Genomic DNA, 17,566 nt, shown 5'->3' on the forward strand with positions numbered 1-17,566 from the left:
CAGAAGATAGTAATATGGATGCCGTGGGTGGTTATCTCCCTTTGACTGACTAGCACTGTCAAGTGTAACGGAACCTACTTTTATGATAGCGCAACCTAAGGAAGCCAGTTAATGTCATAAAACATTGTGCAAAAATAATCCACGTAATTACTATATAGTTTCTCGTGATTATGAGATACATTACAAATAATTACGAGAAATTGTATCACGATTACGTTATTAACGGTACCTTATATAGTTTCGAGCAATTTGAATATAATTCGTGTAACTACAAAATACTTCCCCCATGATTATCGAAAAATGTATCGTAAATACGTTACTGATTTATGGCAATGGAAAACACATCAGCTACACGGTACTGCGTGGAGACTGTACGACAGCTGCACCTGGGGCCTACGGTATATGGCTCAATAGCACTAAGATTGTACCACAAGATTATTGACTGACATGTGCTGCGCAGCTATTGACTCTTCGGTTCTCATACCACACAATACAACAGGTGTACACAGTATATAGGAACCGCACAGTTCTGAATCGTTCAGTACTCTCTAAATGAGCTATTTAAATATAGCTCATTTAAAGATGTAGGAACCAATCGCAGCTATATTTGAAATCATCCCACGGTGGTGCAGTAATGAGGTGTGCAACTGGAGTGGTTGGAGGACAAAAGTGAGTGAAAAGAAAATTTTAAGTCCTCCTGGGGGATTTCCCATTCTAATTAACATATTCTTACATGAAACAAAATTATTTGTGCATGTTTGCTCTGGATTTAGAATGTCCTAAACCACTACAAACTATTATGTTTGTTACCGCAATCACTTAAAAAGTGAAGAAAATTTTTTTTACCAAGGCAGTTGTAGGCTACATTCACCATGATAGTTCATCGTTTTGTACCGTTTGCCTGTTGATCCAGAGGTAACATTTACGGCTTTATTACTAAGTAATAATTTGTTTTAGCCTGGCCTGTTTCATATTTTAAACCTATTATATAACAACTTCAACTGCTTATCGGGGAAGCCTTCTCATCGTTGTGAAGAAAAATCCCTTAACTACCACGGCAACGTATATCATAGAGATATAAAGTGCACTTAGTTAAGGGCAACTTAACACTAAGCAAGCTTCATGAAACCGATCCAAGGCCTTGACAAACTACAGTGAACCGGGATTGTCCTTATGTCGCTTGAAAGGTATGAGCTGTTCAAACGTCTGCAATTCTTTGATGATCCTTGGAACTATTTAGTGCCGTATACGTAGAGAATCCGTATTGTAACGAGTGGCACTACGGGTCAGGGCACCGGGGATGTTTTTGAAAGAGGATGACAACAGTGTTGTCGCGGTGATTGTACTGTAGCACTACGGATGATCAGGGATGTCCCCGGACGGTCCTAGGTTCATCACCAGTGTCGTCCAGCACAAACCTTGTCCACACCTGACCACCGTGTTCAATACCGCGAGGACATTGTTGACACATATCCTGATTCCGGCATGTTTCCTTGATATGCTACTGACCTACTACGGTCGATTCAGGACTTCTGTAGCCATATCCCTTACTTGATCAGTAAAACTGAACTGGTATACTGTGTTCCTCGTAAAATATGATTAATGTTTTGAACGGCCCAGGAACGGCCCACGAACCTCCGTGGCCATCCTTAGTTCATCCTGATGACTGGGCCCTAGGATAAAATTATATGCATTGCATGAAATTGTATAACAGTGTTAACACGTAGATAAGCCTCTTTGACAACCTCGTACAATGTATTATTTTAATCCCATTTGTTATATTAAGTTATGTTATATGAAGTTATATCCTTTCATTGGAAAAACTATCGTATTGTCGGGAAATTTTGCTATCCTACAACTCGAACATCGGTGGCGATGCCAGATTTTCCAAATCGTGTTTTTAGAAGAACATTCATGCAGTTTCAGAATAAGAAACTGAGAAACGGCATGGCTTAATACAATCTTAAAGGGAAGTCAAAGCAAACCAACGACGTTTTATCTGAGATTCACTAATGTCAAATCTGGTAGCTGCATCATATGTTTACCGACATGGCTAACTATAGATGTGAAGCTTGTCCACCCTTCATCTATAATTGAACTTTTGGGAAATGGTGAAGTTGGTTCTTTCAGTGATCTGTCTATTGAGGATTATGATTGCTATAGTGCGTATTCCCCGGTCATAGAGCAGCTGTTTGAAATAAATGAGATCCACAAGGTAAAGGATAAATGCAGTGTTTATAGCAAGATTCGATTGCGCTCATATACTAAGTTGGTATCATACGCTGTGACAAACTCAGATATTGCCATGCTCATTGATGCTGGGATTAAGCTATTATATATAAACCACCCAGTGTGGATAACTGTGAGTGTAATTCTTTTCACTGATTCACAAAACTAGTATATTTTGAATTAATATTTGTGTGATATTTGAATCTTTATAAGCTTATATAGTGTATTTATGTTTTTTGATGTTAATGAGATCCCTTGTACTGCATGCCCACAAGTCTGTAGAAAAGCATCTATAAAAGTAAATTTAGCAAGCGCCAGCTGCATGTAAATTAAACCAAAAGTTATGTCTGTTCACCGCAAGAAGATCAAGCGCAGCGACACTCCTGTTTATACTTGTGCGGTGCATATGTATGATTTCAGGGGCTCTGCTGGCGATCGATGGCCTGAGTTTGTGAATGACAGAAATGGCCTTGACACGAGCGATGTCAGTGCACTGATTTAATCCAAGAAGCAGAGGGTGAGAGCCGAGGATTGTAAGTCTGGCCTGGGCAGCATTATCTCTGCGTGGAACATACCATCTAAGACCTAACGATGGATTGGCTCTCGGTGCTTCACGTCCTTCTGCTAGCTTTTTTTGTTTTCGTGATATGTCAATTGACCCGCCTATATTTCGCCGACAGTGACTTAACATTGCAGTGGGCTCATCATTTCGGGGTTCCAACCAGTAAGTGGTGTTATTTGATGTCAGTTTTCTTGGTTGAGCGATAAAGAGGCACTACTCTTCAACGCACTTGCCCGTACGTGGGAAGGTCTGCCAGCAACCTGCGGATGGTCGTTGGTTACCCCCGAGCTCTGCCCAGTTTCCTCCTACTATAATACTGGCGTATAGTTGAAATATTCTTGAGCACAGCGTTAAACGTCAGTCAAATAAATAGATAAATAAATCAACGCAGGGCTGGATAACTATGTATGAAAGTCTGATAAATCTTATATGTTGTACTTAGCTCATATATAGTTGTCCCATGGCCCATTTAGTATCTATTAAACTTTGAGGTACAGTATTATACAGATGGACTTTGGATAGCGTTCTACATTGATTGCAGCTCACGTAGACCACCTCTTTATTTACAGCCTCCTTGAACTAGGACCTATTTTGTTGTTAGCAGAGTTAAAGTTTGTGCTCTGTCTGCGTCATGAATCCACAATTACCTTTCAGTTTGAGTGGTAACGAACGTTACCATGCGGTGCAAAATCAAATGTAGCCAGTCAGTAGAAAAATACATAACACTTACTTTTATGTGGGCACTTTGGTGTGTGTTGCATGTATTTGACTTCATCTGTGAAAACTTGCAAGGATGCTGCTATAATAGCCTCTACAACTTAATCCATTCAGTGTATGAACTTATTAATAATGAATAATCCGTTGATACGAATTTCAAAAATGTTATATTGCTTCCATCAAACTTTCATTGATAGGCTTGTGCTCTGAACGTTATTTCTGCATGGACTTTAATGGCTTTCTGTAGCTGTTATAGTATTGATCCGCAGATAGGCCCAGTTATACCTGTACAGTAACGTCATGACGTGTCCCAGTTCTTTACTGGACTCTCACGCGACAGAGAGTTTCGGCTTCAGCCTTAGGGCATAAAGCGTGGACCTTCGTAACTGAGAATCGAAGATTGTTATTAAATACACTATTCCGACTGTAACCCTTGATTCAGTTGATGTACACTGTAAATCTGAAGTAAACACTAGTTAGAACAATATAAATGGTTGTTAAAATACTCTGTTTTCAATAACTTTGACTCTATTAGGTCATCTGCGTGGAAAGGTTGTGTGGATCACAGGAGCCTCCAGTGGGATCGGAGAGCATCTGTCTTATGAATTGGCTGCGGCTGGATGCAGGCTTGTACTCTCTGCCAGGCGCAAAGATGAACTGGAGAGAGTGAAAAAACAGTGTCAATGTAGGTGTATAATGATTTAAGACATCTTCGTGAACAATAGTAAAGATTTACAATTTAACTATATAGTCATATCTCTCTGCTGTATCCATGTTAACATTGCCTGTATTCAGTGATTTCTCATCTATAGTTATGTTTTAAAAGCTGTGTAATCCTGAGAATATGAAACAAATAGTCTATAATATAAATAACTGACACCGATTTTATAAGTAAACAGAAACTGAAAAGAATGAAACTGTGGTTGTGTACGAATTTGTAAGATGATACATGTAAACGATCGAGAATAAATAAGATACACTCTTGGACTAACTGATCAACATTCTTGAGCTAAAGAATTTCAAGGGACAATTCTACAAATCCCTCCATCATGTTTTGTTCCTCTGTACAATGAGATAATGATTTGTTTTGGAAATGTGTAACAATAATGGGTTAATAATACATTAGTTATTGTTATAAAATGTGCTACACTTCTTCTTTTAGTGAGTGGACGAGTTGCCGACGCTGACATTCTGGTTTTACCTCTTGATGTTGTGAAATTTGACACACATAAAGAGCACGTGCGCACTGTGATTGATCATTTTAAACAGGTAGCCCTAAATAACATTATGGCCCATTTGCCTTTTAAACCTTAGCATATCAATTCAGGGATCTTGTTTGTCGGTTCAGCCATTAATTCATGCATGTGTTCCATCGGAGTCCTGCATTCTGTCGGAACACCTTTATATCTGCTCCATCAGAGTCCTATGTTTCCCTCGGAACACCTTTATATCTGCTCCATCAGAGCCTTACGATTTCCTCCTAACACCTTTATATCTGCTCCTTCAGAGCCTTGCGTTTTCCTCGGAACACCTTTATATCTCGTGCTTCAGAGCCCTTCTTTCCCTCGGAACACCTTTATATCTGCTCCATCAGAACCTTACGTTTTCCTCGGAACACCTTTATATCTGCTCCATCAGAGCCTTACGATTTCCTCGGAACACCTTTATATCTGCTCCATCAGAGCCTTGCGTTTTCCTCCGAACACCTCTATATCTGCTCTATCAGAGCCTTGCGTTTTTCTCCGAACACCTTTATATCTGCTCCATCATAACATTGCGTTTTCCTCCAAACACCTTTATATCTGCTCCATCACAGTCCTTCTTTCCCTCGGAACACCTTTATATCTGTTCCATCAGAGCCTTGCGTTTTCCTCGGAACGCCTTTGTATCTGCTGCATCAGAGCCCTACTTTCCTCGGAACACCTTTATATCTGCTCCATCACAGCCATAATTTTCCATTAGTGCCCTCCGTTCCCTCAGAACACGCTCAAGTCTGCTCCACCTTCGGAACACCTTTATGTCGGCTCAGTCATTGCCCTCCGTTCCATCGGAACACCTTTATGTTTGCTCCATCAGTGCCCTCCAGTCTGTCGGAAATAGTGTTTCGGTCATATAGCACCCTGTTTTAGATGTGTCTATATATGCATTATATCTATTTCAAGCAAGAGTTCTACCTATAACTATGAGCCGGATAATTTAGAGGGACGCTCTATGAAATTGACATAAAACTGCCGACTTTGGGGTTGGATAAAAGTTTCTTTGCAAGTCTTATTTAATCCGTGAGCAAATGCCAAGAAGATATGTATTTTTGTAAGCATTTGGGCGTCTCGGAACATATTTTAAATATTTTTTTTTTTATATCTTAGACATTCACGCCTTGAATTTATTCTGCAACATTTAATTGCGTTTAAATGTCCTTGTGCATATCAGGCAGTGGAGTGATACAAGTCCATTTTTCAAGAACTGCCATTGTACGTTGGACAAAGAGAATTAAGAGTTACATGTATCTCCTGATCTAACACCTGCAGTTACGTCATGGTGATAAATTGAGTATGCAGTTCACAGTGTAAGTGAGATCAGATATTGTCGATGTGTTTCAGATCAATAATTGAAGGCCTTTCTTTCCAGATTAATATTTTAGTGAATAACGCAGGAAGATCTCAGCGTGCACACTGGCAAGACATCTCACTGTTAGTTGACAGGGAGATGCTGGAGGTGAATGTGTTAGGCGTTCTCTCTCTAACCCGGGCCGTTCTTCCCCATATGATAACGTCGAAAGGAGGACAGATTGTGGTCGTTAGCAGTATGGCCGGAAAATTGGGAACGCCGTTGTCCGGTTCTTACAGTGGATCAAAACATGCCCTTCACGTGAGTCTGCTTAGGTGCATAAGTCTCAATAATTTTGAGAGATAAAAGATGGTTGTTGGGTCAAAATGAATATGTATGTGATTACATTATGTGCGCTATATCACAAATACTGGAAATTGTGTACAAATAAAGTTAGCACAATACAGTATGAGATGTATATTTGATGTTGCGAGGTAATTAATCGGTCATTCATGAAAGTAATAAGTATAGGTTATTCAGGCCCGGGCGTATGGGCTATGCTTCATCACAATGTCTTTGTTCCAGCACTTCTTTTCTGTTTAGGGCCTCTTTGAAACTCTACGGATTGAAGGACATGCAATGAACATAAAAATCACAATGGTTTGCCCTGGTCACGTGTTTTCTTCCATACGGCAAAAAGCTATGACTGAGAAGCCGGGAGAGGTAATGTATAAATAAACCAGAAAATCACTGGAGAAATGCTGCCCATTCCTCGGACTGTGAATCTGGTACAGCATACAGATGACGTACGTTATTTGATTGATTAATAGGTTTCAGCACGTGGGCACGGGAGAACAGAGGTAGGCTTAAGCCTGAGACAGAGAACTAATCTATGTTCATGTGTATATTTTGGTTACATTTTTGCAATCGTGGTTTTGTGGGACTAGTTCCCATCTTGAACACTCGTTTTATTGTGTGAGAATCAGTCCATAAAAACATGCATATGCATTTGGATTTCTTTTTGACCCATATTGTAAAACTTGTAGCAGATTTCATTTTAGCGTGCTGTAGAGCGACTGAAATGAACGATAGAAAAAATAATAGGTCGTCGATTTTTTTTATGATTTGACTTGATGATTAGACTTCAGAATTATGCAATTCAAATACGAGATTAAAAAGCACATGTCGTAATTCTCCACAGAAACTGCTGACGTATGTTTGGGAAATCAATAAAAGATGACCAAAACAAAATGGCCGAAAACAAAATGAAGGGTAATCTCGGCAAAAGCAGTAGTGTCTGTTCTGTTTTCATATCCAACATATATGCTGCGTCCTGAGTCTAATTTTTGGAATAGTGTATAGTATTAACAGTAAACTGCAGCAATAACTATATACAGATTTCTATTAAAAAAATGTAAAGATGAGAAAAGTGGAATTATTTGGTATTGTATTGTATAGCAGAGCATATTTACATACATATTTATGGTACTTCATTGCAGGAATATGGTGTAAAGATGAAGCCCAATGAAAGGCGCATGTCAACGTCTCGCTGTGCACTGCTGATGGCTGTGGCGATTGCCAATCAGCTGGACGAAGTGTGGATATCAATCCATCCTGTGTTACTTTTCACCTACATGGCTCAATATATGCCCACCCTGGCTCGGAGGTAGATACACTGTAACTATTCACACCGTAGACGACAGTATTTGTAACCTTGCGTGACTCTCTTTCAATAATCTCACTGTATTAAAGAACATTTTTTTATAAGTATTCCTTAAATATTTGGATTTAAATCCTTATTTAAATTAAGTCCTGTGTATAGCTAATAGTTTAACAGAAACTAAAATGCTTATGCATCAGCATAAATTTGGTCGTATTCTTGTTTGTCTTTTCTGCTATCTTTTGATGTTTTGACATTTACATGTATAAAGCATGAGAAAATATGTATATTTTTTTCCAGATTAGCTGTCCGCATTGGGATGAGGGTAATAGAAGACATTCGTCATGGAAAATGACAAAACTGAGTAGAATGACTTGTTGAACTCTGCCATACCATATACCTGGACAGACCGGTTCCCATGGCAGTTGCATGTGACCCCTCCATGTTTACAGATGTACGCACTTAACTCTTACTTACATAGTCAGAAAAAAGCGGCTTGCACGCCATTGCTTTCTTTTATGACTCTATAGCGCATGCTCATCCCGGATGTAGTGTAATTACAAGACGGAAGGGCTGATATGATTTTTTCCTGAGGTGTGATATCTTAATTGTCTGACTGGAACACTTAGAACAGTTAAAGGTGAATGATTCCCCGTTGCTAAGGCCTGCATGCCAACAAAGAGAAAGTGGTCTATTGACATAATAGTTCTTTCTTTATTTTATTTGAACATGTACATGGCACATAGAGTCTAAGGCAGTTCAACTATATAGTAATAAGCTAATTCATATTACAAATTAGCTTAATTTGTGATATGAACAAATTACACACAGTGTGATGAACGGAACTATCAGAGACAAACGTTGATGTACATATGTACCTCTAAAAGTAGCCAAATTAAAAATTTGGTAGAAGAAAAATGAAAATATGTATGTGTGGGTTATTATCAATACATATGCAATGAGAGTTTGTGATTTCGATGATAAATAGGCATAAATGTTTATCGCTAATTAAAAGTAGCCCTTTGAAACAAAATACACACCTGGGATGAACCTTATTGGTGGTTTACTCCAAACGATGTTTTGGCCGATATGACGGCATTTTGATGAATGTTAAAGATTGTTTTATTTTGCCACTAAAGAGACCTATGTCTGTTAGTTGATTAAGTATTTTGATAGAGATCTCATGAGCCGTATGAAAGGCATGCTCAAGAATATTGCACTTAAGCAACGGTTGTAATCCTACTGTCATAACAGCCAAACAAATGAGAACCCGAATCACTAGCTTCGCGGGTCGTATCCGACTATTTATTTAGGAAGGTGCTTGTAAAATTTGAAGTAAATTATTAGCAACTAAGTGGATATAAAATGGACGTATATAGCATGCTATGCCCTAGCGGCGTGGTTCCGTGATTTACGTTATCTTGCATTTAAGACCACCTTCTAATCCATCAAGCCAATAACTACATAGCCTATCCCCAGATGTTGAGCGCCGATCGAGGAAATACAAAACGTGTCAGTTTTATTTAACCTCTTATGTATATAAACGGACAAATTATACAAACAACTTGAGCTATTAAGATAAACAGTGTAACCATTCATTATCACCGATTTATGATATAGCCAACATTACGAACATTGATTATGCATCGAGGTAGAATGAATGTATTCTACCTCCATGGACTACATGAAAGTATAATAAACTCAATCTATACCTACACTTTGAAATAAGATCTTAACACTGACGAGAAAGAACTTGCAAGCTCACACTTGAGAGCTGTTTATGCAGGAATTTAGTGTTAAGTGATGGTAACATAATGTAGGGTCTGTCCTCCAAAGAGGCGTGAAAATGTCACCAGTATGACTACCAATGTCAGAGCCGGAAGCTATGCATACTGGTCACAACTGTCACTAATGATGGACTTGTTTTCTTGAGATCCGCTTTTCTGTTCTGTGTATAAACTGTATGTAAAAGGTGACCTTCGCTTTTTTGGGAATTAAATTGATTAAGCTCATTGTTGGTTAACGCCGTTACTAAAGAATACTTTGGGAAGTTGTATATGACGGCAGTCAATTTCGTGGATGGAGCAACGTTCCGCCTTATGACGCACCGATTTTCACCCGTGTCCCGAGCTGTCGTTGTTCGCTATATTGGTAGAAGGGAAGTGATCTCCAAAGACCTTCATCCAAAATCACCATATGAGCCGCGTCAACCGGTATGTTCCAAAAACAGAGGAGGAAGAGGAATCTGGAAAATTCCTGTTCGAGAAGGGATCGAACCAACAATTAAAAGACAGGCATCTCTATCCATTATCACGGCCATGCGATCTTGGCCTACCGTTCGTTCACATTGCTAAACAGATAAAACCACAACACATGGAACTGTTATGGAAGCAGGTGGCTTAATTTTAATTTTTTGTCTCAAATTTCCATATCAACATTTATTAGTAAAGTAAATTGTGATTATGTACTTAAATATTTATCTACCTTTGTAACAAATACATTTAACACGATTTCATGGGACATTAAACGGTACATATCCGCTGAACACATTTACCATTGCCATACGATAAAAATGAACTTATGCAATATAAGGCGATATAACCATCTGTATCAATTTGGAAATAATAACACACATATGCCATATCCACATAAACTATGAAAACAGTTACAATGTAATATCCTTTATTAATGACCCTTGAATGTACATTTTTAGAATATACTTTTATTCATACATCGTTCAAGAGATTTGTTGCAGCCACCGATTGCATTTAGTGTACCTTACACAAGAACGTTATCATATCATCATGTAAAAGACACACATAAGCAATGAACATGTATAATACTTCAACAATACTGACATACATATTATAAACTTAAAGTTATTAAAAATCTTTACTTAGAATTGGACAACAGAAAAAAATAGCAATTACATATTTGACTGGTGTTTTACGCCGTACTCAAGAATATTTCCCATATACGACGGCGGCCAACATTATGATGTTCGTGCGAAACCCACGACTATCTGCAGTTTGCTGTCAGGCCCTTCCACATTCGACTAGCATGAAGCAATGGCATTGGTGAGAGAACTGAAGCAGGCTTTCTCATCGAAATTTAACCCCTCGGTCATGAAGGCATTTTGTTCACAAGAGCTTATGACACTAGATACATCGGTAATGGTCAGTCATGCTGACCAAAGTATTATTTGGCCTAGGGGATGTGCCATCAGTCCAACCACTGCATAGCCTATCTCGTATCTGTTCATGAATCCATCTTTTTTGACTCTGGATGAATTGTTATGGGAATATAAGTATGCATGGAATGTATAAAGTTTAACCTGAGAAAGTAGGTCTGTAAAATATTGTCTATACAAACACTCAATTTTTTATTAGTTTTTGATTAGTAAAACCCTGGCCCTAACACGTAGTTAAATAAATGACTTCTCCATTTAATACTTGCTAACTGATAATATGGTAGAAATAAAACTTCGATGATACAAGGCTTTATTTGACGACAGGCCACTTGGCTTGAGCAAATCATCGGCCCTCTCTCAGTTCTTTAATTTTTTTCATGCCAAATCCCTTCATCAGCCTGAAAAAAAAGGATAAATTTCAAGTTTGAGGTAGATGTTAACCTTGTGTAAGACGGTACTTTTATGACCTCACGCTATACCTCTGACCTTAAATAACAAATTATCATGAACCATACACACCAACATTATAATTTTGAAGTTCACATATCCATTCAGTCCCTCTCCTTAAATCAAAAGCTCTCTGGGGCTAGGGCAATTTTATATAAGCCTATTAAACCATGAAAAAAATGCACATTGACATATTGTCCCCATGACAACTAACAAGTTTCACAGACTTCCGCTCAGAACTTGCGAAAGTGTTGCGGTGACATTTCATTCATGTTCAAGCTCTACGTTTGAACTGCGGCAACTTTGATGCCAAGTATTTATTTATTTCATAATGTTTAACAATGTAGTCAGCCGACGCTTGATCCAAGGGTGTGATGATACTGATCAAAGGGCCAGTCAGTGGGAATAATGCCTCATTCGACTTGAGAGTCTCGCTGTTCAAAATGTATTAATATTGGGTCAACATTTTAAAATCAAATACGCTTCAGAGTTTACGGCCAAAAAAGTTCCCAGGGTGACAGAGTTGTCTTGGCCTGGCATTTATTAGGGTTCCAAATTTGAAATCCAAGAATCCAAAAATGTGACATTGACCTTATTATAACGATTACGTATATATGGCCACATCAGGTTGTAATTTTAGGCGAGATTTCCACAAAGGTAGACTGTACCATTTAGAAATTGCTGGCATGTACTGGTGCAAGTAAGTCAATCCAAGCACGGGATGGAGTGCAATCCAAACTTCATCCAGCTCATTAGCAATTGCTACCGCTGACAGATATGCACAACGTCGTGTTGACATTCTCTTCTCATCTGACTTCATGTCTATCCCATAGTTCTGAAAGAAAAATTCAGTATAACTGAAATATGCTATTGATATCACTTCTGGTTTAAAAAAGGGGCAAATCATGAACACGTTTATGATCACAAAGAAAACATTTAAATTAAATATGTCTGATGAAAGACTACCGGACACTGTCCATAGAACACCATACAGGGCATATTTATATCAATGTCTGGTATTTACTTTGACATTTGGACAACGCGCAACACCCAGGGTTGTTTACGCTTAGTCTCACCTCTATTTCATACTAGTGTTTTCTTCGCATTTAAGACCATTGACGTTGGTTAAAAACCTATATATAAAATAAAATATAAACACACACACACATGAAAAACAAATGCCACGTGCCTTTAATTACTAACCTCACCATGTTTACTAGTCATAGCAGCCTTGAGGATTCCCGAAAATACGGGTCCCGGACACAAAAGCGTCACTTTGATGTTCTTTTCATAGCCTTCACTCCGCAATGAGTCAAACCAGCCCTGTGCAAATTGTGGGCAGTAATTATACTCACTTAATTGCATAATATTAAGAGAATTTGAAGTACTGTATCTGACTGTGCACTTAATTAGCTATACAAAATAAAGCATGTCAAGTAGAGGTACATGTAAATAATCCAAACATTTTAATTTCTTAGTTAGTTTGTTACCTTCAACACCGAAATATAATACATGTATTATAATCATATAACCCAGAAAAAAATGGCCACCATTGCACATTTTACTGGTGGAGTATTATATGAAAGACAAGATGAAAATGTATACAAACTGTATGGGATATCTCAAGCTCAATGAAATAAGGATACCCTGGTTTTAAGCAACAGTACCAATCAGTTTTATATATATAAGTAAGATACAGAACATTCAAGTAATCACCTTGTACAACTTTAAAAGAAATATAACTAAAAAGACCATAAAGTAATCCTTGATTAGTAATTAAATGATTGGGCAAGGAATCGCATAAACAAATATTTATGTCTATCACATACATATTTTTAATGGATAATACAGACAGCTATCAGAGATATGTTTGAGCAGAATTTGTGACAAAAACAATCTCACATGAAGAGCAAACTTTGCACCACAGTATGATCCAGACATAGGCACACCTGTCAAAGAAAAATTCATTCACTTTGGTGTGTGTATTACATCTACATTTATCTTAAAACTATTCAAGTGTTAAATATGATTTGACATGAAAGATTTCGATCTGATGTGATATCTGAAATAATTTATCACTGCCTAAGACAGGGTTCCTTTTCATGTCAATAATGTAATAATATAGTTCTTTAAGAAATACAACGTTGGGAATCATAGCATAATATTTTAAAATTGCCATTCAGCCAAACATATGGAAAAAAATTACTATTTGTGATAAAAACTTTATGCAGACTTCTGCACTCTTACTGCAAATCGGAATACAGTACTATTATTGTTATTATATGTGTTTCACATATACACACCCACTTTTCCTGCCACACTACTCATGACCACCACATGGCCTCCACTGGTATTAATCATGTGAGGGAGGACAGCCTTAGTAAGAGAAAGAACCCCAAGAACATTCAGATCTAACATATCCCGATCAACCTCCAAATCTGTTTCTTCCCAAACTGCTCGCTGCGTTCTGCCAGCATTGTTCACAAGGACATCAATCTGTATAAACAGGACATGTCGTATTTAGCAATTTAAAAACAATGTGATTTTACATGTATTATCAAACGAAACTATTCTTAAATACCACGACATATCCAATGTGTGAATGATGCAACTGTACATATACAGCACTGAATTTGAATTCAGCCTTCTCATGCTTACTAAAAATATTGAAAATGTTCCATTATCTACATATTATTCCATACGCACCTATATGTGGCTAAACAAAGAGAATACATAATATTCCTGTAACATTAATTTCATTGACAACAGATGTTTCTGGTACAAACTAGAAGAATAAAGTTTCCAGTAAGGCTTTAATGCTATAGAGGACTTATAGGACATAGAGTAAAACCAGACCAGCAATGACAGTGTGATAACTGGCAATTGGGTCACACAAAACTGGTGAAATAAAGCCTCTTGCCAGCTTACCTTAGTTAGGGCTTTATTCTAACTGTTCATGTAGATGATTAAATAGTAGGAAAACCATTTCTTAAGCAGAATTAGGCAAAACAAAAAAAAAAAAGAAATAATGCAGTGATATTACTTACAATACAGTAAATGTCACTGTTCTAGAATTACAAATCTACACAAAATGCTGTATTGTCATCACATTTGATATACAATCACAACAAACATGACACACCTGACCAAAGTATTTTAACACCGTTTCAGTTGCATCGCTATGAGTGTTGTACTTCAGAACATCCAAAGGCAAAACAAGAATATCTTCTGGTTTCAATGGACCACTGACTGTAAATAGAAAATTTTGATGTCCTACACTCAAGACATATTTCACAGATGTGTTCAGAAAGACAGGCTGTGTAAGATGAGCTTTACCTGTAGCAGTATTATAATATTTGAGAGGTAGTGAGCAAAAACTGAAATAGGAATATATGTGAAGATTTATATTGTACATAATAAAAACTACATGTACTGATCAGAAGAAAATTAAAACCATAATTTCTCTAATTAAATATACATACAGAACCATAAATTTTACTAAATGTGTCAAGATAAATATGTATACTATGTAACTGTAAATGTGTTAACTAAAATATCAAATTAATTAAAATAGATATTACAAGTGCCTGCCAGATGGAGAAAATATTCTTAAAAATGTAATGCTATTTTTCTGGCTGCTATATATTCTATGTGCTAATGTGAGCTGGCTGCAGGGTCATCTGTGTGTTAATGTGAGCTGAGTGCATGGTCATCTGTCTGCTAATCTGAGCCGACTCCAAGGTGATCTGTATGCTAAACTGAGCAGGCTGCATGCTCATCTGGGTGTTAATCTGAGCTGAGTGCATGATCATTTGTGTGCTGATCTGAGCTGACTGTATGGTCATCTGTACTCTAATCTGAGCTGGCTGCAAGGTCATCTATGTGCTAATGTGATCTGGTTCATGGTCATCTGCTTGCTAATCTGAGCTGACTGCATGGTCATCTAATAACAGTAATATAACCCCATAAAACACACTGGATTGCGCACCAAAAATTTCTGGTGTGCCTAAAAATGTTACATGTGCACCTAAAAAGCAACGTTAGGCACACTGTGGGAAAAAAAAAGTAACCTTTCATACCTGAACACCAGTACTGAAACCCTCTCTCAACACAATATCTGTCATGGTTTATTTAGGTTAAAAAACATACATGTCTATTTTTAAACTCTTTATAGTTACAAGGAAATTCATATTGTTTGGTGATAATCTACTTGTACATATATATTAATAATACTTGTATATTAAAAACACAATCCCCAAATCTCAGATTTCGTGTATCTTTTTTATAAATGGCATTGCTAGACATTATTAATTTATGAGGAAAGTTACAACAAAGTTTTGTGGACCTGAATGATAGGCCTTTTATACCTTGGCACTGTTTTTTCACTCTCTCCAGTTCATCTTTGCGCCTAGCAGAGAGTACAAGCCTGCATCCAGCTGCAGCCAATTCATAAGACAGATGCTCTCCAATTCCACTGGAGGCTCCTGTGATCCACACAACCTTACCACGCAGGCGACCTGTACAGTACATATGAACATGTTTACTATCTTTTATCTATCTATCTATCCATCTATTTGTATATATATACATATATACATGCATGTAAAAGATTATTCAAAACTTATTATGGCATATGTGAATAGAATTTTATTTCTGGTAATACTTTCACAATTAAACATTGTAAAAGACAGATATATAGTACATATGCCATCTTCAGGACTCATTACGTCATAATTGGACATAATTCACTTCATGTAGTTTAAGCAATTTCAAAATAAGTATGTATACATGTACAAGTTCTGTCCCCATTGAATACAGTAAACAGTAAGATTCAACTGTAATAGATGAGGCGATTTGAAGTGAATTACTATGATCTGCCTAAAATTATCTGCAAACACTGTGTAATTAAATTAGCTTTGAAATTTCATAATCAGGATATCACATTATCCTGATTATGAAATATATATATACACAAACAATAATATGCTCACCAATTCCCCGTCCAAGTCTTGTAGCCCACTGAAGACTAAGGTCACAATCTGCAACTAGTAGTCTAAATATTTGTACACTGATGTACAAAATAACAATGACTAGCAATGTGCATAGGACACATGAGCTATCAAGGTTTTCCTGCAAGGAAAGAAGCAATAAAATAATACTAACAGGCTCATATTTGTTACAATCTTGTTATTTCGTCCCTGTTTACTTGGATAATGACAAACCGTTATGACATGCCCCTAGTCTGTGATCGTACAACTCGTGTTTTTATGCAGTTTTTATACATTTAACCAACACCGATACAGTAAAAATGTAATACAGTTGGCTAAACTACATGTAGGTCAGAGAGCGTGCTTTGTCTACTGGAGTGAAGCTTGTAAACAGTACGTACGGGTACAAAGTAATACTACTGTAGTGAAGTTCTCCGCAATGCAACTGACGCTGCGTTGTTGTTGTTGCGTGACAATGCGGTTGACATGAATGATGAAGTCAGTATTATAATATTTGAGAGGTAGTGAGCCCATTTTCTTTGTCCACAGCTAAAATGAAAGTCCTACCATTTTGATATGATGCCAAAAATTGGCCAGGTGTGGGACGTTCACCGAGTTAATCCGGCCCTCACTTCAAATGTGACCACAAAAACTTTCCAAAGTTGGAAGGAGAGAGTTATCCCCCTTTATCCAAAAGGGTACACGTGTAAGTCTGCGCACAAAAAGAACGCTTGCTCGCGATAAAAGCGAGCGCGGTAAAGCAAGCACTTGTAATGTTGTTCAGAATTTGCTTGTGCCGCACAAAAAGCACGCTCGCTTTATCGCGCCTGCGATGTCAAGCGACGCTTGGAATGCGTAAAGAATCAAAAGTTAATGCTTTATCGCGAGCAAGCGTGTTTTTGGTGCCCCCCATGTGTGTTGTCTAGTCACGATCTGGCAAGTGCAGTGTGTGTTTTCTCCTCTGACAGTCCGACCAAAATGGATGTGGAGTCTTTGATATCAGCCGTGTTTTGAAAACCTGCAATTTGGGACAAAAGAAGGAAAGACCACGCAAACCGAAACGTTGTGAATCGTGCTTGGAAAAAAATTATCGAAGAGCTGAAACATGATGGTAAGAATAACTTTATTGTATGTATTTATTCATGGCTGCTTTCATTTATTTGTGCTCCATTGCCTTCTATTCTGTAGTACAAGTCCCCCCCTCTCTCTATCTCCCTCTCTCTCTC

General features: G+C 37.7%; 2 protein-coding genes across 3 annotated transcripts; one reads left to right on the forward strand and one right to left on the reverse strand.

The window, feature by feature from the left end:
* The first annotated feature begins 518 nt into the window (after window positions 1-518).
* On the forward strand, window positions 519-8,622 carry LOC135471243 (dehydrogenase/reductase SDR family member 7-like). 2 transcript variants are annotated; one of them, XM_064750375.1, is made up of 8 exons: window positions 519-669; window positions 2,650-2,953; window positions 4,044-4,193; window positions 4,671-4,777; window positions 6,137-6,376; window positions 6,659-6,778; window positions 7,555-7,721; window positions 8,016-8,622. In XM_064750375.1, the coding sequence occupies exons 2-8, from the start codon at window positions 2,821-2,823 to the stop codon at window positions 8,068-8,070; spliced, it is 972 nt and encodes a 323-aa protein (XP_064606445.1). In that variant the 5' UTR covers window positions 519-669; window positions 2,650-2,820; the 3' UTR covers window positions 8,071-8,622. The 2 variants fall into 2 exon arrangements, with proteins under 2 accessions (XP_064606445.1, XP_064606446.1); XM_064750376.1 differs by lacking the exon at window positions 519-669 and adding an exon at window positions 693-915.
* Window positions 8,623-10,102: 1,480 nt separating this feature from the next.
* Window positions 10,103-16,999, reverse strand: LOC135470584 (dehydrogenase/reductase SDR family member 7-like). Its single transcript, XM_064749610.1, has 9 exons — window positions 16,908-16,999; window positions 16,344-16,482; window positions 15,720-15,869; window positions 14,495-14,601; window positions 13,656-13,848; window positions 13,255-13,301; window positions 12,556-12,675; window positions 12,021-12,187; window positions 10,103-11,303 (listed from the first exon to the last, which is right to left on the reverse strand). The coding sequence occupies exons 1-9, from the start codon at window positions 16,908-16,910 to the stop codon at window positions 11,249-11,251; spliced, it is 981 nt and encodes a 326-aa protein (XP_064605680.1). The 5' UTR covers window positions 16,911-16,999; the 3' UTR covers window positions 10,103-11,248.
* Between the last annotated feature and the right edge of the window lie 567 nt (window positions 17,000-17,566).

This window comes from Liolophura sinensis, chromosome 7 (genome assembly GCF_032854445.1).
Source record: "Liolophura sinensis isolate JHLJ2023 chromosome 7, CUHK_Ljap_v2, whole genome shotgun sequence".
NCBI lineage: Eukaryota > Metazoa > Mollusca > Polyplacophora > Chitonida > Chitonidae > Liolophura > Liolophura sinensis.